Source organism: Coregonus clupeaformis, chromosome 9 (genome assembly GCF_020615455.1).
Source record: "Coregonus clupeaformis isolate EN_2021a chromosome 9, ASM2061545v1, whole genome shotgun sequence".
NCBI classification, from domain to species: Eukaryota; Metazoa; Chordata; class Actinopteri; order Salmoniformes; family Salmonidae; genus Coregonus; species Coregonus clupeaformis.
Window position 1 is genome coordinate 43275266 of NC_059200.1, and position 24249 is coordinate 43299514.

At 44.9% G+C, this 24249-nt stretch overlaps 2 protein-coding genes across 7 annotated transcripts; one reads left to right on the forward strand and one right to left on the reverse strand.

Annotated features, from left to right (window-relative positions):
* The first annotated feature begins 6953 nt into the window (after nt 1–6953).
* Nucleotides 6954–8355, forward strand: LOC121573827 (TP53-regulated inhibitor of apoptosis 1). The gene is made up of 2 exons (XM_041886147.2): nt 6954–7222; nt 7611–8355. Exons 1-2 carry the CDS (start codon nt 7049–7051, stop codon nt 7686–7688), a joined length of 252 nt encoding a protein of 83 aa, XP_041742081.1. The 5' UTR covers nt 6954–7048; the 3' UTR covers nt 7689–8355.
* Nucleotides 8356–8447: 92 nt separating this feature from the next.
* LOC121573826 (serine/arginine-rich splicing factor 9-like) lies at nt 8448–12151 on the reverse strand. Of its 6 annotated transcripts, none has more exons than XM_041886145.2 (6): nt 12046–12151; nt 11473–11516; nt 10777–10953; nt 10406–10590; nt 9421–9593; nt 8448–9299 (listed from the first exon to the last, which is right to left on the reverse strand). In XM_041886145.2, exons 3-6 carry the CDS (start codon nt 10932–10934, stop codon nt 9066–9068), a joined length of 750 nt encoding a protein of 249 aa, XP_041742079.2. In that variant the 5' UTR covers nt 10935–10953; nt 11473–11516; nt 12046–12151; the 3' UTR covers nt 8448–9065. The 6 variants fall into 6 exon arrangements, with proteins under 6 accessions (XP_041742079.2, XP_041742077.2, XP_041742075.2 ...); XM_041886143.2 differs by having other exon boundaries at nt 10777–10956; XM_041886141.2 differs by having other exon boundaries at nt 10777–11313.
* Between the last annotated feature and the right edge of the window lie 12098 nt (nt 12152–24249).

A 24249-nucleotide genomic window follows, 5' to 3' on the forward strand; every position in this document is an offset into this window, starting at 1 on the left:
CAACTGAGCTACAGGGGACTATATTATGATGGTCTGTGTCCCACAGTTTTTCGGGTAAAGTGACCAAAAACATAGCAATTTATGGTCCTCACATTATGCAACATTGACTACTTGCTCTGCAATGGCAAAGTGTAGGCCTAGTACCCTCTTAAACCCCTTTAGCGCATAGTGAAAAACCACAACACACATGGTCTAGTAGTGTAGTGTACCCTCTTAAACCTTGGGACCTGTATTGGGTATGGTGAGAAGAATGAAACCTTGAAGATTTAAAATTGTATCTGGTGTGGCTCTCTTTTCTTTATCATTTAGCAGACACTCTTATCCAGAGCGACTTACAGTTTTAGTGAGTGCATACATTTTTCATACTAGCCCCCCGTGGGAATCGAACCCACAACCCTGGCTTTGCAAGCGCCATGCTCTACCAACTGAGCTACAGGAGGCCCTTACAGTTTTAGTTGGCTCACTCTCATTCAACTGACTTGGCTACTCTTATACAATTCTAAATATGCAACATAGTAACATTTTCTTTGTTGTAAAAAGGTACTGTCATCTTATCTCATAGATACATTTCATTATGTAATTATCAACATATCCCTAAAAACATAAAGTTACAATGTTTCCCTTTGTTTACACTCTGTGCGAACGTTTGTTGGTCCTGTCGCCATAACTACGACAGGCTAGCTTGACTGGAGATAACTTTAGCCAATGTTAGTTTAATTAATTTATAAAAGTCAGTTAGCATAGAAGCTATCAAAACAATATTTCGTTAATCTGGTGCTTCTCTCTTCAGTTCAGTTGCCTTGGCTCTCTCATTCAACTGGCTCACTGACTAGTAGCCATGGCTAGCGTGAGAGCCAAAGAAGCACAACACCCTTTGACTATAAATACTGTAAATGATTACAAAATGCCAAAGACTAGGCTTCAATATATCACACATTCTCCCACATTTCAGGTTGGCAACACTGGGAACCCAAACATGAGCAAAAAACTGTACTATTTATACAGAAAGTATTACCCCTTTTTCATAGCAACTCTTTCCTTTTTCTTTGATGTAACAGACAAACTAGGACCAGCAATAGTAGCCTGCCTCTGATTTGATCAGAAACGTGCCCATACTGGTATATACATTTATCAACAAAATACCAACCACGCTCTTTTGACCTTGGGGGGTTTATTTATTTACTGCATTATACTGCCATTGTACTATATTACATTTACATTTTAGTCATTTAGCAGACGCTCTTATCCAGAGCGACTTACAGGAGCAATTTATTTTTTTATTTTTATTTCACCTTTATTTAACCAGGTAAGCCAGTTGAGAACAGGTTCTCATTTACAACTGCGACCTGGCCAAGATAAAGCAAAGTAGTGCAATAAAAACAACACAGAGTTACATATGGGGTAAAGAAAAAAAAACATAAAGTCAGAAAATACAACAGAAAATATATATACAGTGTGTGCAAATGTAGCAAGTTATGGAGGTAAGGCAATAAATGGGCTATAGTGCAGAATAATTACAATAGTATTAACACTGGAATGCTAGATGTGCAAGAGATTATGTGCAAATAGAGATACTGGGGTGCAAAAGAGCAAATTAAATAACAATATAGGGATGAGGTAGTTGGGTGGGCTAATTTCAGATGGGCTGTGTACAGGTGCAGTGATCGGTAAGGTGCTCTGACAACTGATGCTTAAAGTTATTGAGGGAGATAAGAGTCTCCAGCTTCAGAGATTTTTGCAATTCGTTCCAGTCATTGGCAGCAGAGAACTGGAAGGAATGGCGGCCAAAGGAGGTGTTGGCTTTGGGAATGACCAGTGAGATATACCTGCTGGAGCGCAGACTACGGGTGGGTGCTGCTATGGTGACCAATGAGCTAAGATAGGGCGGGGATTTGCCTAGCAGTGATTTATAGATGGCCTGGAGCCAGTGGGTTTGACGACGAACATGTAGTGAGGACCAGCCAACAAGAGCGTACAGGTCACAGTGGTGGGTAGTGTATGGGGCTTTGGAGACAAAACGGATGGCACTGTGATAGACTACATCCAATTTGCTGAGTAGAGTGTTGGAGGCTATTTTGTAAATGACATCGCCGAAGTCAAGGATCGGTAGGATAGTCAGTTTTACGAGGGCATGTTTGGCAGCATGAGTGAAGGAGGCTTTGTTGCGAAATAGGAAGCCGATTCTAGATTTAACTTTGGATTGGAGATTCTTTATGTGAGTCTGGAAGTTGAGTTTACAGTCTAACCAGACACCTAGATATTTGTAGTTGTCCACATACTCTAGGTCAGACCCGTCGAGAGTGGTGATTCTAGTCGGGTGGGCGGGTGCTAGCAGCGTTCGATTGAAAAGCATGCATTTAGTTTTACTAGTGTTTAAGAGCAGTTGAAGGCTACTGAAGGATTGTTGTATGGCATTGAAGCTCGTTTGGAGGTTTGTTAACACAGTGTCCAATGAAGGGCCAGATGTATACAAAATGGTGTCGTCTGCGTAGAGGTGGATCTGAGAGTCACCAGCAGCAAGAGCGACATCATTGATATACACGGAGAAAAGTGTCGGCCCAAGAATTGAACCCTGTGGCACCCCCATAGAGACTGCCATAGGTCCAGACAACAGGCCCTCCGATTTGACACACTGAACTCTATCTGAGAAGTAGTTGGTGAACCAGGCGAGGCAGTCATTTGAGAAACCAAGGCTATTTAGTCTGCCAATAAGAATGCGGTGGTTGACAGAGTCGAAAGCCTTGGCCAGGTCGATGAAGACGGCTGCACAGTACTGTCTATTATCAATCGCGGTTATAATATCGTTTAGGACCTTGAGCGTGGCTGAAGTGCACCCGTGACCAGCTCGGAAACCGGATTGCATAGCGGAGAAGGTACGGTGGTATTCGAAATGGTCGATGATCTGTTTGTTAACTTGGCTTTCGAATACTTTCGAAAGGCAGGGCAGGATGGATATAGGTCTGTAGCAGTTTGGATCTAGAGTGTCACCCCCTTTGAAGAGGGGGATGACCGCGGCAGCTTTCCAATCTCTGGGGATCTCAGACGTTATGAAAGAGAGGTTGAACAGACTAGTAATAGGGGTTGCGACAATTTCGGCGGCTAGTTTTAGGAAGAAAGGGTCCAGATTGTCTAGCCCAGCTGATTTGTAGGGGTCCAGATTTTGCAGCGCTTTCAAAACATCAACTGTCTGAATTTGTGTGAAGGAGAAGCGGGGGGGCATGGGCAAGTTGCAGCAGAGGGTGCAGAGTTGGTGGCCGGGTTAGTGGTAGCCAGATGGAAAGCATGGCCAGCTGTAGCAAAATGCTTGTTGAAATTCTCGATTATTGTAGATTTATCGGTGGTGATAGTGTTTCCTAGCCTCAGTGCAGTGGGCAGCTGGGAGGAAGTGCTCTTATTCTCCATGGACTTTACAGTGTCCCAAAACTTTTTGGAGTTAGTGCTACAGGATGCAAATTTCTGTTTGAAAAAGTTAGCCTTTGCTTTCCTGACTGCTTGTGTATATTGGTTCCTAACTTCCCTGAAAAGTTGCATATCGCGGGGGCTATTTGATGCTAATGCTGTACGCCACAGGATGTTTTTGTGCTGGTCAAGGGCAGTCAAGTCTGAGGAGAACCAGGGGCTATATCGGTTCTTAGTTCTGTATTTTTTGAATGGGGCATGTTTATTTAAGATTGAGAGGAAATTACTTTTAAGGAACAACCAGGCATCCTCTACTGACGGAATGAGATCTTTTAGGGTTAAGTGCCTTGCTCAAGGGCACATTTACGTCATTTAGCAGACGCTCTTATCCAGAGCGACTCACCAATTGGTGCGTTCACCCTATAGCCAGTGGGATAACCACTTTACAATTTTTTTTTGGGGGGTAGAAGGATTACTTTATCCTATCCCAGGTATTCCTTAAAGAGGTGGGGTTTCAAATGCCTCCGGAAGGTGGTGAGTGACTCCGCTGTCCTGGCGTCGTGAGGGAGCTTGTTCCACCATTGGGGAGCCAGAGCAGCGAACAGTTTTGACTGGGCTGAGCGGGAACTATGCTTCCGCAGAGGAAGGGAGCCAGCAGGCCAGAGGTGGATGAACGCAATGCCCTCGTTTGGGTGTAGGGACTGATCAGAGCCCGAAGGTACAGAGGTGCCGTTCCCCTCACTGCTCCATAGGCAAGCACCATGGTCTTGTAGCGGATGCGAGCTTCAACTGGAAGCCAGTGGAGTGTGCGGAGGAGGGGGGTGACGTGAGAGAACTTGGGAAGGTTGAACACCAGACGGGCTGCGGCATTCTGGATGAGTTGTAGGGGTTTAATGGCACAGGCAGGGAGGCCAGCCAACAGCGAGTTGCAGTAGTCCAGACGGGAGATGACAAGTGCCTGGATTAGGACCTGTGCCGCTTCCTGTGTAAGGCAGGGTCGTACTCTCCGAATGTTGTAGAGCATGAACCTGCAGGAGCGGGTCACCGCCTTGATGTTGGCGGAGAACGACAGGGTGTTGTCCAGGGTCACGCCTAGGCTCTTCGCACTCTGGGAGGAGGACACAGCGGAGTTGTCAACCGTGATGGCGAGATCATGGAACGGGCAGTCCTTCCCCGGGAGGAAGAGCAGCTCCGTCTTGCCAGGGGTTCAGCTTGAGGTGGTGATCCGTCATCCATACTGATATGTCTGCCAGACATGCAGAGATGCGATTCGCCACCTGGTTATCAGAAGGGGGAAAGGAGAAGATTAGTTGTGTATCGTCAGCGTAGCAATGATAGGAGAGGCCATGTGAGGATATGACAGAGCCAAGTGACTTGGTGTATAGGGAGAAAAGGAGAGGGCCTAGGACTGAGCCCTGGGGGACACCAGTGGTGAGAGCACGTGGTGCGGAGACAGCTTCTCGCCACGCCACTTGGTAGGAGCGACCGGTCAGGTAGGACGCAATCCAGGAGTGAGCCGCGCCGGAGATGCCCAGCTCGGAGAGGGTGGAGAGGAGGATCTGATGGTTCACAGTATCAAAGGCAGCAGACAGGTCTAGAAGGACAAGAGTTACTATGGTAACGCACAATTAATAAAGATGGTACCATATGATAATTTTTGGTACCATTATCATAATTGTGCGTTATATTTTACATTTTAGTCTTTTAGCAGACACTCTTATCCAGAGCGACTTACAGTTAGTGAATTCATACATTTTCATACAGGCCCCCCGTGGGAATCGAACCCACAACCCTGGCGTTGCAAACGCCATGCTCTACCAACTGAGCTACCATGGTAAAATGTATAATGCAGGTTGAAACCATGGTATTTCCATGATCCACATCTAGACCATGGTAAAAATGAGTCAATACCATGGTATTATTTAGGTGCATGGCAGTACAATCATACTTCAAGGTTAAAACCATGGTACATTTCCATGATTCAGACTATACCATGGTATAAGTGAAAGTACCATAGTAGTACCATGGTATGAATGAAAGTACCATAGTAGTACCATTGTACATTTTTGTAAGGGCGCCCTCCTCATCATTTTTGCCTTCTGTGTCTGTGAGTATCCATAGCAACAGCTCAGTTTGGGCTGCTCAATGATGACACAGAGAGCTGTTAGTAGATCTCAGCTAGCCCCTTTTTGTAACTCTAAACTCTGACTAACAGCTGTAACTTTTTATTGGTAGAAGCTATTCCTAATCCGCTCTATCCAATCAGAGGGGTACAGCCCACCCTTCTCTTCAGAGACAGGCAAACTAGCCAGTTAAGTTATTTAGAGCACGGCACATGATCCTGGAAAAGGAGGTTGAAGCTAGTAAGCATTAGACATCTTCTCTTTATCATTCCAGGTCGTCCAGACCAGGAAAGTATTTTAAATCAGTATTTTAAAGTATTTTAAATCATAACGCTAGCTGTTCGGTTTGAAACAGATTGACAAATCATGGGAACTATGAAGACATTCATTCCTGCTAGTCAATTGTTGCTAGGCAACAGTAGCCAAGGCAACACTGCTCCCTTATGGCTAAAGAGAGTGTGAGAAACATGCTAACATACAGTAAATGTGTGCTTTAATATTAACTAAATACTGCACTCTGACCCACAAAACGTATTTGCTAGATTCATGATAGTGTTGTTAGACAAAGCAAGGAAAGTGAACTTCAAAACGTGATGTAGTTTTATTGGAATTTGCAACTGTTGTTGGTAAATAATGAATCTGCTAGCTTCTGACACGATTTACTGAAGCTAGATTGAGAGCAGTTGATGGGATCTAAAAATGCTCTATCTACAGATTGGTAGACACTATTCCTAATCTGTTTTCGGATTTGAAAAGCAGAGAAGTAGGGGAAGATTTAATAACCTCTATGTTTTTGTCTGACTTGTTGGGGGAGCGGTCAAAATGGCAGTTTGCAAAAGCTGTAACTTTTTATCAGAATATTATTTTTTGTTGAAACGCCAGATTTGAGTAGCAGAGAAGTAGACGAAGATCTAAACGCTCTAACTTTTTGTCTAAGTTGTTGCAAAGTGGTCAAAGTAGCTGATCATTTGTGTCAAAAGTTGCATTATTGCATTTACAGTGAATGGAAATTGTAATTGACGATGTCACAACGGGGTATTTTAGAATCTTGATGAAAGCCCATACAAGGGGATGAAGGACAAAAAAGGAGAACAAATGTTAAATATTTTTAAAAGTATAAAATATATTTAAAAAAGCTGTATACAAGCAACTCAAGCTTGACCATTCAGCACGTTTTAAAGTTTGAATGGCGTTTCTAGCTGAAACTGTGTAAGAGGTCTAGCATGCTAAAGAATAATAATAAGAAGAAGTATGTCGAAGATTGAAGCTGGGGCTTTTGCTTCGCAAACGCCACAATAAGAAGTATGTCGAAGATTGAAGCTGGGGCTTTTGCTTCGCAAGCCCTACAATTAGCCGGTTCCGTCTGTTGTGTAGATTTACGATGTGTAGCTTGTTCAACTACGTCATCAATATACGCCATGCTGTCTGGCCAATCAGACCACATGGTTCAAGGAGAGTCAAGAAAACTGTGCGGAAGAGACACTTAAGCTTAAAACATTTATCCCTTCAGTATTTGTTATTCTCATATGTTCTATGGTTATTCTGTCTTGAAGATGAATAGTGTTGGAGAGGGCTGCACTGACCTAAAACAGGAATATGACCAGTGCTTTAACCGTTGGTTTGCTGAGAAATTCTTGAAGGAAGATCGAAGCGGTGATCCCTGTACCGAAATGTTCAAGAAATATCAGCATTGTGTCCAGGTAAATACATGATATCAAACACGGACATATGTTGTTAGCTAGCTATCCGCCTGATGTTTCCTCATAATCACCACTCATTGATGCTGCACCGTTTACTGTTAGGTAACCAAAACAGCCATGATGCAACACCAATGTGTCAGTTGTCATGATATTAGGTCCCAGAATAAGTATATTATTCAAAAGACTGAAGCACAGATAAAAGGGGAAACTTAGCTAGCTTGTTATAAAACATATTTGACTAAAAGACATCAATGTATTGGAAATAAATATATCCTCAATAAATGATATAGGCCTACTGTCTTCTCAGAATTAATTATTATTTAGTGTTTTTAAATGTCAGATGTCTAATCGAATGAGACAGCTACATATGTTGTGCTTGTATTTGCAGAAGGCCATCAAAGAAAAGGACATTCCCATTGATAGCGTAGAATTCATGGGCCCCAATAAAGAGAAACCAGACAGCTGAGATGGAGGATCTCCCCAACAACTTTGCCCTGTGACTCACTGGGATTGCCATGGACCATGTACAGGGTTTCCACCCTTTTATCTTGGATTGGGTTTTGTTTGAGGCCGCTGTCCTTCTAATGTGGAGACTAATGAGCATTCATATGAAGGATCCAAAATGCTAAATGACTTGACAATGGGTATTGTAATTTCTATGTTGGGAATGGATTACAAGTGGAAGCTAAGAATCCAGACATTTGGGTCAGACCAATAAATATCCATGGTCACAAGATGCATGTAAATTGGTGGTCACATCAGATACTCATTCATTATAAAGGACTATGATACTTTGCAAAGGGAGTAAAAAATAAATACAAATTCAGTTCTGGAATTGTCGATGTCTATTATAAGAGTGCCTGGCTTAATGTCCCTCACAAGACAACTGAAGAGGGCATCAATGTGGAAGCATTGGGCTTGAAGAGAAAGCTCATCAACATCATACAAGGACATTCATTTGGTTTACACTGTGCAATATTAGATGTTTTGTCTGTCTCGCTCTTAGCTCCATTGCACTTCAGTTTTTTTTCCCAGTGTATGATTTGATTCTCAGTGCATGATGCGATGCAATGTAATGCTGTGATTGACATGTACATTGACAAAACAATAAATAGAAGAATCATGTTACATTACTACCAAGTAATATTTTCAGCTCTGTGGATGGACATCAAAAGGTGTAGCAGGAAACCTAATCTGCAATGTGACAAACCATTGAGTGCAGGTGTTTGGTTTGTTTCAGTGCTTTTAATTGAAAAACAAAATTATCTTGCATACAGCCACCACAGGTTACAAAAACAGGAGGGAAAACAGGAATGAACTGGCTAAAAAGTTCAATATTTCTTTAAAATAAAACATGATTTTGACAGAGGTTTACCAGGAGATTACAATCAAAATCAATTTCCAAATGTATTAATTCATTCTTAGAGGTTCACACACACTTACAATTCATTTAAAAGGAATAGATGATACAGGCAGATGTTCACATTTAGTTTTTGTTGAGTGTCACTATTCTCAGGGCAGTGTTCATCAAACAGATCATGTTCATATATGTACTTGAGCAGCAAGACCAGTTAATTGGCATGTTAACAAATGGTCTCACCAGACATCAGAACTGAGCTGACTACAGTGACCTTACACAGGGAGCTGAAGCTTAAGTCAATCAACAGGAAGAAATCAACAATGTTAATGCCAACAGGAGGGCAGGGGTGACTGATAAAGGAATGTACATAGCAAGCAAAAGGGGGACAATTATTTGTGTGTGTCTTAGGGAGGAGATATGGGATCAAAATAATAATTAAACTGCCCCTAATCATCAGTGCCCTCTTGTGAATGGCTGGCTGGTCTACCGATAGTGGCGTGGGGGCGGGCTATGGTACGGTACTGAGTGTCGCCTCGCTGGGGGGCTATGGCGGGACACAGAGCGGCGTGGGGGAGACTGGTAGCGCTGTGGAGGGGACCCTCTGCTTTGGTAAGGTGGTGGTGAGTAGCCACGCCCCCGGGGGGATCTGGAGCGGGACCGCGAGCGACCATAACTGGCACCACGTTCTCCGTGGACACGTATGTTCGCCGTCTCCCCCTGAGGGACACAGAGCAAATGACTGAGACGACCCGTTTTCCATCATGAACTTGGATAAGCTTGTTGTGACTCACAAATGCACTCATATTTGACATGTTTTACTGTGGAGATGTGTACCCACCTGATGGGAACGGAACTCAGTCCTGTCCAGTCTGCGCAGGGCATATTCCATGTCCTCCCGACGGACAAACTCCACCACTCCTTCACCATCCCTCTGCACGTCGGCGAAACACACATCCCCTGCCTCACGCATGTGGTCTTTCAGATCCTGCCAGCTCCCAGTTTGGGGCAAACCTGGGAGGGGATACATCACATTGTCATTTTACCAAAAGCTGCCCAGTCTGCATAATGTCTCTGCTTGTTGGAGTGGAAGAGTGATATTTTTGATGCCATCAAATATGGCTTTTCAAGTACAGTTTCTATAGACCCGTTTCAGGTGGCATGTACCCAATTCACATTTGTATTTACATTTCATGCAAAGCTTTGAGGGATACTATAAGTATGCAAATAGTCAGTCACTACTAATATTTTCCCTTGATTTGAAAGAAAAGTATGATCTGACTGCCAGTTGTGTTGAAACCTAAGAAATAAGCTCTTCTAGCTATATTAGAGGATATACAACACAGATACAATTAGGGCCGGGACGATACCAGTATCCCGATAACTCTTTAGTTCTTAAAAAACCTGCTGTATGTAAAATAGTGTGCTATAGCTAGGAAAATAAAATGTGACTCTGGATGACAACACAATGATGTTTGTTTTCAACATTAGGGCTGTTTTCCTAAAGAAAAGATCCGCTTTGTGTTTTATTTCTTTGCCACGACACTAACGAGTATCGCGATACTGGTATTGCCCCGGCCCTAATAGCGAAATACCTCCAAGCAATGGGTAAAACAAAAATTAATGATAAAACATACACCTACCAGTCACTATGGCCGGTGTTTGGGTTTATGCAGTCAACATGATCAGTTTGAGTTTTTATTGTTTTGCTCGTGTTTGTTTTGGGCAGCTGACTTGACCTCCACTTAGTCCCCTTGACCTCCAGTCCGCCAAGAGAGAGAGAGAGACAAAAACAACACTGCCTACGACTCAGAACGTCCACCTACCAGTCACTATCACCCGGAACTCAGATCTCCGAGTTGGAGGCCCAAACCTCCCCCTAGGACCCCCTCCTTCTCCTCCTCCCATAGGGCCACTAAATTTGGCGCCAGAGGAGCGAGGGTATTCTACACGTAGCTTGGAGTCTCCGAATCCATATCCATTCCTTCCATAGACCGCGTCTTCCGCATCCCTAAGAGGAGAGAGCACAGAACTCCTTACTTACTTGCCTAAGGGAAATACACTTGGCAACGCCTTCTCCATCCGTTCCCTGAGGTCAGTCCCTGGTGATGTTACTAAATCAGAGGAGAACAGCTTGCCAAACAGCCAGGTATTGTGATTGGACTTGTACACGCACTAGATCATCCCTGGAACTCACCGTGGATCATCGAAGCGAACAAAAGCAAAAGGGATGGTTCCCCTGTTATTCTTTAGTTCGATATCCCGGATTTTTCCATATTTGAAGAAGAGATCCTCTATGTCCCTCTCCTGGACGTCCATTGGAAGATTTCCCACGTAGATCCTTCCATCAGTCATTGTTGGTATTGGTTAGGCCCTGCTAAAATAAACCGAAGGCACCTGCAGGCTTCAAACTCACTGATCGATTCCAAGAACAATGGTGGAGATTATCGGTATCCTAATCCTAGTCCCAATCCTAGTCCATCCTCTTCTAATGCTTTAAATTACCAAAAAATCTAGAATCCGTGTCCTAATCCAAATCCTAGGCCGTCCTCTTCTAATGCTTTAAATTGCACACACAATTTTTTATAGAATCCGTATCCTAATCCTAGTCCCAATCCGTCCTCTTCTAATGCTTTAATTAGGAAAAATCTAGAATCTTTGTGGAGCAGGAGTAGTAGTAGTACATGTTGAGTTCAATATAATCTGCAGAGCACCTTGGACCAGAGTCTGAAAGCTTTAGAACACAGGGTAATGCTGATGAATGCCTTGGACTCATAAATTATACACCTAGTTAGCAGAAGTCTTTTGAACATGCACTGGTTAGTGGCTAACTAGCTAGTACTACCAGAAATACTTTCTTTAAGGCAATTAATGTATTTTTGGTACTACTGACCTTACTTCAAAGTGACGTTTCATAATAAACCACTTCGATAGGTTCTGTAGCAAAAAGAGGCGGGCTACAGTTAGCTAACTAGACAGTAAAATCTAAAGTCAGTAACAAGTCAGCCCGCTAAATAAAGTCAGCATGCTAAGCTAACAACATGGCTAGTTAGCTATGTGTTAGCTCTCGAGAACCCAATGCCATACAGCCATTAGGATTGGAGTCATGAGAAGGCTAATGTTAGTTAACTAGTTATGTGTTTGCATTCGACATAAACAATGTTTTTGAATATACTTTTCCCCCCTATCGAATACGATTAACTAGATAACGTTAGTATTATCTACAGTTCGCTAGGTCCGCAAATCTGTTATAACACAATACAATGGAGTGATTGATTAACTGGCTAGCTAGCTAACTTTAGTCCTCTTTTGTTGATTCCGTCCATGCTAACGTTAGCTAAAACGTTAGCTACCGTCTACTTCTTTCATTTAAAAGTGTAAATAGCAACAAGTATTTCGATCAGTTATTAATCTTTATGAAGAGCAAATTATTTGCTATAAAAATATATATAAATTTCAGACATACCTGAGTATTTCTTTTGAAAATATGTGGAAGGCTATCTAGCAGTCTCTTCCTAGCCTCAAAGCAGGAAGTCAGCTCGAGGTGTCGCTGGTTCGCCACGTCACAAATACAAATCAAATCAAATTCTATTTGTCACATGCGCCGAATAAAACAGGTGTTGTTGGTCGCGGTAACTGAGGTAATATGTACATGTAGGTAGAGTTAAAGTGACTATGCATAGATAATAAACAGAGAGTAGCAACAGCGTAAAAGAGGTGAGGGGGGTCCTAGGGTGGGTGGAGTCTTTGACAATTTTTAGGGCCTTCCTCTGACACCGCCTGGTATAGAGGTCCTGGATGGCAGGAAGCTTGGCCCCAGTGATGTACTGGGCCGTACACACTACCCTCTGTAGTGCCTTGGGGTCGGAGGCCGAGCAGTTGCCATACCAGGCAGTGATGCAACCAGTCAGGATGCTCTCGATGGTGCAGCTGTATAACTTTTTGAGGATCTGAGGACCCATGCCAAAGCTTTTCAGTCTCCTGAGGGGGAATAGGCTTAGTCGTGCCCTCTTCACGACTGTCTTGGTGTGTTTGGACCATGATAGTTTGTTGGTGATGTGGACACCAAGGAACTTGAAGCTCTCAACCTGCTCCACTACAGCCCTGTCGATGAGAATGGGGGCGTGCTCGGTCCTCCTTTTCCTGTAGTCCACAATCATCTCCTTTGTCTTGATCATGTTGAGGGAGAGGTTGTTATCCTGGCACCACACGGCCAGGTCTCTGACCTCCTCCCTATAAGCTGTTTCATCGTTGTCGGTGATCAGGCCTACCACTGTTGTGTCATCAGCAAACTTAATGATGGTGTTGGAGTCGTGCCTGGCCATGCAGTCATGGGTGAACAGGGAGTACAGGAGGGGACTGAGTGTTGAGGATCAGCGTGGCAGATGTGTTGTTACCTACCCTTACCACCTGGGGGCGGCCCGTCAGGAAGTCTGGGATCCAGTTGCAGAGGGAGGTATTTAGTCCCAGGGTCCTTAGCTTAGTGATGAGCTTTGAGGGCACTATGGTGTTGAACGCTGAGCTGTAGTCAATGAATAGCATTCTCACGTAGGTATTCCTTTTGTCCAGGTGGGAAAGAGCAGTGTGGAGTGCAATAGAGATTGCATCATCTGTAGATCTGTTGGGGCAGTATGCAAATTGGAGTGGGACTAGGGTTTCTGGGATAATGGTGTTGAGGTGAGCCATGACCAGCCTTTCAAATCACTTCATGGCTACAGACATGAGCGCTACGGGTCTGTAGTCATTTAGGCAGGTTACCTTAGTGTTCTTGGGCACAGGGACTATGATGGTCTGCTTGAAACATGTTGGTATTACAAACTCAGTCAGGGACAGGTTGAAAATGTCAGTGAAGACACTTGCCAGTTGGTCAGCGCATGTCCTGGTAATCCGTCTGGCCCTGCGGCCTTGTAAATGTTGACCTGTTTAAAGGTCTTACTCACATCGGCTACGGAGAGCGTGATCACACAGTCGTCCAGAACAGCTGATGCTCTCATGCATGCTTCAGTGTTGCTTGCCTCGAAGCGAGCGTAGAAGTAATTTAGCTCATCTGGTAGGCTCGTGTCACTGTGCAGATCGCTGCTGTGCTTCCCTTTGTAGTCCGTATTAATTTGCAGGCCCTGCCACATCCGACGAGCGTCGGAGCCAGTGTAGTACGATTCAATCTTAGTCATGTATTGACGTTTTGCCTGTTTGATGGTTTGTCAGAGGGCATAGCGGGATTTCTTATAAGCGTCCGGGTTAGAGTCCCTCTCCTTGAAAGTGGCAGCTCTACCCTTTAGCTCAGTGCGGATGTTGCCTGTAATCCATGGCTTCTGGTTGGGGTATGTACGTACGGTCACTTTGGGGATGATGTCATCGATGCACTTATTGATGAAGCCAGTGACTGATGTGGTGTACTCCTCAATGCCATCGAAAGAATCCCGGAACATATTCCAGTCTGTGCTAGCAAAACATTCCTGTAGCTTAGCATCTGCGTCATCTGACCACTTCTTTATTGACCGAGTCACTGGTGCTTCCTGCTTTAGTTTTTGCTTGTAAGCAGGAATCAGGAGGATAGAATTATGGTCCAATTTGCCAAATGGAGGGCGAGGGAGAGCTTTGTACGCGTCTCTGTGTGTGGAGTAAAGGTGTTCTAGAGTTTTTTTTCCTCTAGTTGCACATTTAACATCCTGGTAGAAATGAGGTCAAATGGATTTAAGTTTCCCTGCATGAAAGTCCTCAGCCACTAGGAGCGCCGCCTCTGGATGAGCGTTTTGCTGTTTGCTTATGGCCCTATACAGCTCATTGAGTGCAGTCTTAGTGCCAGCATCGGTTTGTGGTGGTAAATAGACAGCTAAGAAAAATATAGATGAAAACTCTCTTGGTAAATAGTGTGGTCTACATTTTATCATGAGATACTCTACCTCAGGCGAGCAAAACCTTGAGACTTCCTAAATATTAGATTTTGTGTACCAGCTGTTGTTTACAAATATACACAGACCGCCACCCCTTGTCTTACCGGAGGCAGCTGTTCTATCTTGCCGATGCAGCGTAAACCCCGCCAGCTGTATGTTATCCATGTCGTCGTTCAGCCACGACTCTGTGAAACATAAGATATTACAGTTTTTATTCGTGATCGTAGCTCGTCTATTTTGTTATCCAATGATTGTACGTTGGCTAATAGGACTGATGGTAGAGGCAGATTACCCATTGCCGTCTGATCCTTACAAGGAACCCCGACCTACGTCCCTGATATCTCCGTCTCTTTCTCCTGCGAATGATGGGGATTTGGGCATTGTCTGGTGTCTTAAGTAAATCCTTCCCGTCCGACTCATTAAATAAAAAATCTACCTCAAGTACGAGGTGAGTAATCGCTGTCCTGATATCCAGAAGCTCTTTTCAGTCATAAGAGACGGTGGCAGAAACATTATGTACAAAATAAATTACAAATAACGCGAAAAAACACACACAATAGCACAATTGGTTAGGAGCCTGTAAAAAGGCAGCCATCTCCTCCAGCGCCATTATCTTAAACATAATTTGCATAGGGCAGGCTAATCAAACAAAAAATCTTCCCTTTCAAGGCAAGGCACAATCTGTAATTTCAACAAGCTGACCCTGACACTTTGTGTAGTGAACTGAGGGTTGGATGGGGTTGGTGAATAATCACTCTCAAATTAATTTATAGTTAGAAATTATGGATAAAAGGACAGTACATAAGATTGACAAAAAATGTATCTGATGATATTGAACTTCTATAGGCCTATGCTGTGTCTATCATCAGATAACTTACACTAATGTCATGTCAATCTCCTTGACTGGCCTACTCAAGACATTTTATGCTTCTGTCCATATTCTGTCCATGTTTCTGATATGCCTTCCCAGTAAGCAAAATTACGTTGAAAAAAAAGTATTCAGACCCCTTGACTTTTTCCACATTTTGTTACGTTACAGCCTTATTCTAAAATGAATTAAATTGTTTTTATCCTCATCAATCTACACACAATACCCCATAATAACAACGCAAAAACAGGTTTTTAGACATTTTTGAAAATATATTAAAAATAGAAAACGGAAATATCACATTTACATAAGTATTCAGACCCTTAACTCAGTACTTTGTTGAAGCACCTTTGGCAGCGATTACAGCCTCAAGTCTTCTTGGGTATGATGCTACAAGCTTGGCAGACCTGTATTTGGGGAGTTTCTCCCATTCTTCTTTGCAGATCCTCTCAAGCTCTGTCAATTGGATGGGGAGCGTCGCTGCACAGCTATTTTCATCTCCAGAGATGTTCAATCAGGTTCAAGTCCGGGCTCTGGCTGGGCCACTCAAGGACATTCAGAGACTTGTCCCGAAGCCACTCCTGCATTGTGTTGGCTGTGTGCTTAGGGTCGTTGTCCTGTTGGAAGGTGAACCATCGCCCCAGTTTGAGGTCCTGAGCGCTCTGGAGCAGGTTTTCATCAAGGATCTCTCTGCCCTTTGCTCCGTTCTTCTTTCCCTTGATCCTGACTAGTCTCCCAGTCCCTGCCGCTGAAAAACAATGATGCTGCCACCACCATGCTTCACCATAGGGATAGTGCCAGGTTTCATCCAGACGTGAAGCTTGGCATTCAGGCCAAAGAGTTCAATCTTGGTTTCATCAGACTAGAGAATCTTGTTTCTCATGGTCTGAGAGAAAGTTGCCTTTGGGCAAACTCCAAGCGGGCTGTCATGTGCCTTTTACTGAGGAGTGGCTTCCGTCTGGCCATTCTACCATAAAGGCCTGATTGGTGGAGTGCTGCAAAGATGGTTGTCTTTCTGGAATGTTCACCCATCTCCACAGAGGAACTCTGGAGCGCTGTCAGAGTGACCATCAGGTTCTTGGTCACCTACCTGACCAAGGCCGGGCGGCCAGCTCTAGGAAGAGTCTTGGTGGTTCCAAACTTCTTCCATTTAAGAATGATGGAGGCCACTGTGTTCTTGGGGACCTTCAATGCTGTAGAAATGTTTTGGTACCCTTGCCCAGATCTGTGCCTTGACAAAATCCTGTCTCGGAGCTCTACGGACATTTCCTTTGACCTCATGGCTTGGTTTTTGCTCTGACATGCACTGTCAACTGTGGGACCTTATAAAGACAGGTGTGTGCCTTTCCAAATCATGTCCAATCAATTGAATTTACCACAGGTGGACTCCAATCAAGTTGTATATACGTCTCAAGGATGATCAATGGAAACAGGATGCACCTGAGCTCAATTTCGAGTCTCATAGCAAAGGTTCTGAATACTTATGTAAATAAGGTATTTCTGTTTTTTATTTTTAAAACCTGTTTTCACTTTGTCATTATGAGTTATTGTGTGTAGATTGTATAGGGGAAAAAAACAATTACATGTGATGGGTGATTTGAAGGAGTCAGGCTCAGAAGGGTAAATCATAGAATAACAGGATTTATTCTGGATGTTACGAACCCCGTGGCTCTAAACGTCTAGGGTGGATGGACATGAGACCCGTAACATAAATCATGCAAATTATAAGTGTGGCATGGCAGTGAGAAGGAATATGACACAACAACCATGAACTACCGTCAAACACAAATGGTTTATTTCTGAACACACGGTAAGGGTTTGGGAAAAAGGGCTGAGCAGGACCCAAGAAATGAAACAATAGTGTAAAACACCCCTAAACTGATCTTGCCTGCCTCAAGAACCGCTAGGCTACTGCTACCATACAAAAATACAGTGGGTGGTCCGCTCAGGTCTAACTAGTGTTTATAGACAGTTCTTTCTACGGGAAATGTATGCCCATGGGCAGCTAGCTCAAACTCCCCTTTTCCCAGAAACACACAATAGTTACCAAACAGAGTAACCAGCAACTTAGTGAGTACTCTAAACAAAGGACATCACAGTATCCATTACTCACATACAAAACAGTAGTCTAACAGAATTACCAATCATAGTAAACAGCAACTTAGTGAGTAACCAAAAACAGGACACCACCGTGTCCATACTCACATACGGAAATATTCTCTCTCTCTCAACAAACACAAGACTGGTTTTTATATAATGGAATGTGTGATTGAACAAACGAGTAACAGGTGGTGCAATGCACAGGAATGTTCACTGATTGGTCCAATCAGCAGACACCTCAACGACCACCAATCAGGAACATACAGGACACCTGTGATTAGGGCAGAAGGAGTAGAAACACACAAAAACACAGGATACCTGTATCCGTAACACTGGAATACAGAGTTACGCTGTAATGCGTCAAAACAGTCCAGTGCGCAAAACAGGTGCACTGGAACCAACAAGGCACACGGGGAAAATAACCCGGCGATACAAAATACAAGGAGCTCAACCGAGCTTCACTGTCATCACAATAAACAATCACACACAAAGACAAGAGGGCAGAGGGAACACTTATACAGGTACTGATGAGGGGATATGAACCAGGTGTGTGTAATAAACAAGAGAAAACAAATGGAATGATGAGATGAGGAGCGGCAGTGGCTAGGAGGCCGGTGACGACAAACGCCGAAGCCTGCCCGAAGAAGGGAAGGAGGCAGCTTCGGAGGAAGTCGTGACAGTACCCCCCCCCCCTTGACGCACAGCTCCAGCAGTTCTCCGACACCGGCCTCAGGGACGGCCAGGAGGACGCGGAGCAGGGCGAGCCGTATGGCGACGGTGGAAATCCTGCAACAGGGAGGTATCGAGGATATCCCTCACTGGGACCCAGCACCGTTCCTCTGGACCGTACCCCTCCCACTCCACGAGGTACTGAAGGCCCCACACCCGACTCCTCGAATCCAGGATGGAAGGGACGAGGTACGCCGGGGCCCCCTCGATGTACAGAGGGGGCGGAGGGACCTCCCGCACCTCAGACTCCTGGAGCGGACCAGCCACCACCGGCCTGAGGAGAGACACATGGAACGAGGGGTTGATACGATAATCTGGCCGGAGTAATAATCTATAGGTAACCTTGTTTATTCTCCTCAGGACTTTGAATGGCCCCACAAACCGCCACAGCCAACAGCTCCCGATCACCAATGTCGTAGTTCTGCTCTGCCGGGCTGAGCTTCTTGGAGAAGAAGGCACAGGGGTGGAGCTTGGGTGGCGTGCCCGAGCGTTGAGATAGGACAGCACCTATCCCTACCTCTGATGCATCCACCTCCACTACAAACTGTAGTGATGGATCGGGATGTTCCAGTACCGGGGCGCAGGTGAACAGAACCCTCAGGTTACTGAAGGCCCTGTCAGCCTCAGCAGACCAGCGGAGCCGGAACAGCCCACCCTTCAACAGAGATGTGATGGGAGCTGCAACTTTGCCAAAGCCCCGGATAAACCTCCGATAGTAGTTGGCAAAGCCAATAAAGCGCTGCACCTCCTTAACCGTGGTTGGAGTCGGCCAATTACGCACGGCTGAAATGCGATCTCCCTCCATCTCCACACCTGAGGTGGTAATGCGGTATCCGAGGAACGGATTGTTGGAAAAATAGACACTTTTCTGCCTTGACATAAAGGTCATGTTCCAACAGTCGGGACAGCACTTTGCCAGCACTTTGCGAACCAGGGACACATGCACGTGTAGCGGAATACACCAGAATGTCATCGATGTAGACCACTACACCGCGACCAAGCATGTCCCGAAACACCTCGTTCACAAAGGACTGGAAGACTGATGAAGCATTAATCAAACCTTACGTCATTACCAGGTATTCGTAATGCCCCGTGGTTGTGCTGAATGCTGTCTTCCACTCGTCCACCTCTCGGACACGCACTGATGTGGAAAATTAGCACTATACTTCTTAAAAATCAAAGTTCTTCCAGAGTTTTTGTAGAATCAAGAAATACTTTATTACATAGAGCAACGAAAGCTGAGCTGGTCTGCAGAAAAACTATTGTCTACCTCTCCGCTCTCCGTTTATATAGTCATATTCACATACATCTTAGCTTAAAGCCCCTCCCTCTTTGGTTCCCCCACCACCATCCTCAGTTTCCCCCTCTCTACCGCTCCGCCCACTTCCTTAGTTGCTAAACTTGACTTTTATTCAGTTTAGAATCAATAGTAGTATAATCAATCAAGCCCTTGTCATGCAAAAAGAATAATGTTCATGTCTGTTCAACCCCGGCTCACCCTGGCTTGACCTGAAGATTGATTGTTGGACATGACAGGTCCACACTCAATCTCTCAAACATACCCAAACCCAACTCCTCTCTCCCCTCCCGTCATGCTGTAATTACTCATGATTAGTCTCAACTCTGGCTCCGTTCTCAGGACTTTGTTTGAGGAGAGAGGCATTAGAACACAGTCTGGTTTCAGTCTCTGAAAAGGTAGGACAGCCATGGATTAGGTAAGAGCAAGTAATTCGACCCAAGGTCAGATCCCCATTTCACACACACACAAACCCAGTGAAAGGAACCAATTAAGTTATTGCCTAGCAACAGAGAATTCTGACTATATGTTCTGTGATTCACTTTGTTTATCCAATAGTTTACTGAAAAATCTTCATCAGCACTAGGTTGTACGTACTCCGGAGATCTAATTTTGACTCGATCACAGATGGAATGAGGGGTAGAGGATAACTATAACGTATTGTCCCCTTGTTCAGTGCTCGGTAATCAATGCAGGGGCGCAGACCTCCGTCTTTCTTCTTCACAAAAAATTAACTTGAGGAGGCGGGCGAAGTGGAGGAACGTATGAACCCCTGACGCAGGGACTCGGAGACATATATCTCCATCGCCTCCATTTCAGCCTACGACAGGGGATACACATGACTCCTGGGAGGCACAGCCTCTACCCAGAGTTTTATCGCGCAATCCCCCAACTGATGAGTTGGTAATTTGGTCGCCTGCGTTTTGGAAAACGTGTACGCCAAATCGAGGTATTCGGGGGGAATGCGCACGGTGGAGGTAGTGTCTGGACTTTCCACCGTGGTTGCACCAACGGAAACACCTAGTCACCTACCCTGACACTCTCGCGACAACCCGTGAGAACTCTCTGCGGCCATGAAAAGGTGGGGTTGTGTAGTGCTAACCAGGGAAGACCTAACACAACCGGGAAACCAGGAGACTCAATAATAAAAAGGTGACTTGCTCTCTATGGGTCTTGTGCGTAACCATAGTGACTGGTGCTGTAACTTCCCTAACGAACCCGGACCCTTGTGGTCGACTGTCAAGTGCTCTGATGGGGAGTGGAATGGATAGGGGAACCAATGTAATGTCTAGACTATGTGCAAATGACATGTCCATAAAATTCCCAGCTGCGCCTGAATCGACCAGTGCCTTACACTGGGGAACTACTGTGTAATCAGGAAAGTGGATGGGTAGGGTACAGTGCGCAGCAGAGGGCTCTGAACGAGTGTGGGTGTTCGATACCTGGGGTGATGCGAGACTGCCCTGCCTGCCGCCTCTAGACCCAAAAGAACGCCGAAGACAGCGTGCAGGAGAATGTCCTCTCGTGCCACTAGAGTGACACTGGCGCTGTCGTCCTCCGCTCTCCTGGATCACCGCTCCACCCAGCTCCATCAGCTCATGATCCGGGTTGGGGAGGGGTGGAACCAGTGGCGGCTCCTGAAAAAATTCTCAGGAGGGGCAATTTTTCTGATGATTTAGGTGACCTACACACATTTAAAAAAAGATATGTCCAGCAACAACATGAAGACAGGGGCAGCATATAAGTCAATACCAGAAGCATTTATTGACTGATCTCAAAAGTGTTGGCTTACCAGGGTTGGTGGAGCCCTCAGTTTCATCTTTGCCTCGCAAAGCTAACTCAAACACTCCGCAAAACTTCACACACTGGATTAGCCGGCTGAGGATGTGGCGGTTCTTGCTAATGTCGTAGTAAATATATTTGTTATAGTGAATATGGAATATGATATGTTGAGTAAAATGTTGTGCTAAGATCTATTTAGGTCAGGAGCTGGTTATAAGTTCTGTTCCTATCCAATAACAATGGACAAAAGGGTCCTATCTTGTCAGCCTTGTCAGCAGGTGGCCAAGGACAACACCCACGCCATAGGCCTCTCAGTTCTTCCAACTCACGAGTTCTTGCTCTGAGGACACACACACACACAAACACACACACACACACATCATCACTGTTAAACACACACACACACACACACATCATCACTGTTAAACACACACACACACACACACACACAAAATCCCTCTCTTAGGCTGAACATTTGAAGACAGAGAACCCGACTCAGAGCCAATGCAACAGTGACAGTAGCCTGCAGGGGACCTCGCCCAACTCATCAGGACCAATCAGAAGATCAGAACTACTAGATTGAACCTACTTCATTTATTGCATAAAATGTCTGCACACAATGTTTCGGGGCTCTCTTCAGATAATAATAATAATAATAATAATAATAATAATATGCCATTTAGCAGACGCTTTTATCCAAAGCGACTTACAGTCATGCGTGCATACATTTTTGTGTATGGGTGGTCCCGGGATCGAACCCACTACCTTGGCGTTACAAGCACCATGCTCTACCAGCTGAGCTACAGAAAGTGGATACTCATGGATGCGCATTGCAATTGTAAAATGTCAACACAATTGGAGACACCACGTCATTTTTGGAGACATGTTATTGACAGTAAACTATTGTAGATGCGACTGCTAACTAACTAAAACATTTTAGCTGGCTAGCTAATCATCTTAGCTAAATGTGGGGCAAACAATTCAGTTATTTACCGTTAATTTGAGGGATTGGGGTGAAAGAAATCGAGTTACATAGTGATACTTTACGATATACTGTATTGACAATATCGCAATATTTTAGCGCTAGTTGGCTGTACCTGCACCAAAACACCATTATTGTTCCTTCATAGCTTGTTCTCAATCTTTTCACATTGGGAGCCAATTTGTTTTCAGCACTTTTATTTCCATGACTGATCAAAACTCGTTCTCATGGCTTTCTGATCCCTCTGCAACAGACATATGGTGCGCAATAAAATCACAGTATCGAATCGCAATACGTATAGAATCATGAGACTCGCAATGCTGATGCATATATCTTATCGTGAGGTTCCTGGCAATTCCCAGCCCAAGTTCATTTGCCACAACAAATCTCTTCGCTAGCAAACGCGATGTCTTCTCCAAAACGGCAATGTGTCTCCAGCAATGTTTACTTTTTTGACGTTCTATGGCATCTCCACTTTCCAAGCATATATGACCACATGTAATATTTTGGTAAGTGATGCAAATAGTGAACTATGTAGGGCCAGGATGTAAAATATATGTAGCTGCAGCAATTTCTCTTATCTGATATGGTAAGTAATGGGGCTTAATTTATAGCTCCCTAAGAGTTTGACGAACGGGTCCGTGAACGCGATTCCAGATATATTTACCTCTGAATAAACTGCCTTTATTACACCATATCCACATCCAGTAAACTTGTGATTATCAACACTAACCTCATCGTTGTGGCAGCGGACAGCTAGCCTGTATCCCTCGTCATCCAGTTGAGTGAGTGGCAATGTCTTTTTTCGTTCGTACCAATTTTTGGAAAATCCTCGGGTGTAGGACTTTCCGCCTTTAGTAGAAACCTGTTGAATTATTAAATTTGGTCTGGGAGGTCCTAATTGTTTCGTTGCCAATTTATCTTCATTTGTTCGCCGACAAAAAGGAACTTCTTTCAAACAATCCACTCTTTTCTCAGTTACGTTCATGGTTACGTAACGTATGACGAAAGCGCGTAAGTGCAAGCCCACAGACACCCATTGAGATTGTATTGAAGGCTCTGAAATTTGAAAAAAATAGATTTTACATGGGAGTCTATGACAGAAGTTCTGGGCGATTTTCAATCTGACTGAAATCGCCCCAAAAGGGGGTGGAGCCATTTGAAGCACGACTTTAGCCTGATTCGACATTTAGTGGCAGTGTGGCACTGTGGCAGATCAGACGTATAGATTACAACACTGATAACTACTGTTGCCGTGATATAATTGATTAGAAAAAAAATCCCTTCCTTTTCCCGTTTGGCAGTGCGTCGCCCATATCGCCCTATTGAACAGGCCGTCCCTGGGTGGAACGGGCAGGCCACTTCCAGGACGTCCTCTAGCAGCCAGCAGGTTGTCCAACCGGATGGCCATGTCCACCAGTTGATTGAAGGACAACATGGTGTCCCGGCAGGCTAGCTCCCTTCGGACGTCCTCTTGTAGATGGCACCGGAAGTGGTCGATGAGGGCCCGCTCGTTCCACCCGGACCCAGCTGCTAGAGTCCGAAACTCCAGGGCTAAGTCCTGCGCGGTCCTCATCCACTGCCTCTCGCCCATCTCTCTACCTTCGGGCGGGTGATCAAAGACGGCCCGAAAGAGGTGAGCGAACTCCCCGTAGTCCTCCAATGCGGCTCCTCCTTCACTCCAGACCGCATTGGCCCACTCCAGGGCTTTCCCCGAGAGGCAGGAGACGAGGGCGGACACCTTCTTCCGCTCCGATGGAGCCGGGCTGATGTTCTAATAATATAACTCCAGTTGTAGAAGGAATCCCTGGCAGAGAGCAGCTGTCTCGTCAAAATCCCGTGGTCGGGATACATGGATCCCTCTGGGTGCTGGGGTGTGGGTGGCTGGATCCGGTCTCCCAGCTGGACCGAGTTTCACTGTCCTCACAATAAACAATCACACACAAAGAGAAGGGGGCAGAGGGAACACTTATACAGGTACTGATGAGGGGATATGAACCAGGTGTGTGTAATAAACA

What these genes read in the sequence shown, in the direction of transcription:
- LOC121573827 (XM_041886147.2), top strand. Translation starts at nt 7,049, where the DNA reads ATGTTCTATGGTTATTCTGTCTTGAAGATGAATAGTGTTGGAGAGGGC. An exon ending in AATATCAGCATTGTGTCCAG is followed by an intron (nt 7,223 to 7,610) that starts GTAAATACATGA and finishes TTGTATTTGCAG; the next exon opens with AAGGCCATCAAAGAAAAGGA.
- LOC121573826 (XM_041886142.2), bottom strand. Translation starts at nt 10,934, where the DNA reads ATGACTGATGGAAGGATCTACGTGGGAAATCTTCCAATGGACGTCCAG. An exon ending in GTTCGCTTCGATGATCCACG is followed by an intron (nt 10,591 to 10,776) that starts GTGAGTTCCAGG and finishes CTCTCCTCTTAG; the next exon opens with GGATGCGGAAGACGCGGTCT. An exon ending in GTTCCGGGTGATAGTGACTG is followed by an intron (nt 9,594 to 10,405) that starts GTAGGTGGACGT and finishes ATCCCCTCCCAG; the next exon opens with GTTTGCCCCAAACTGGGAGC.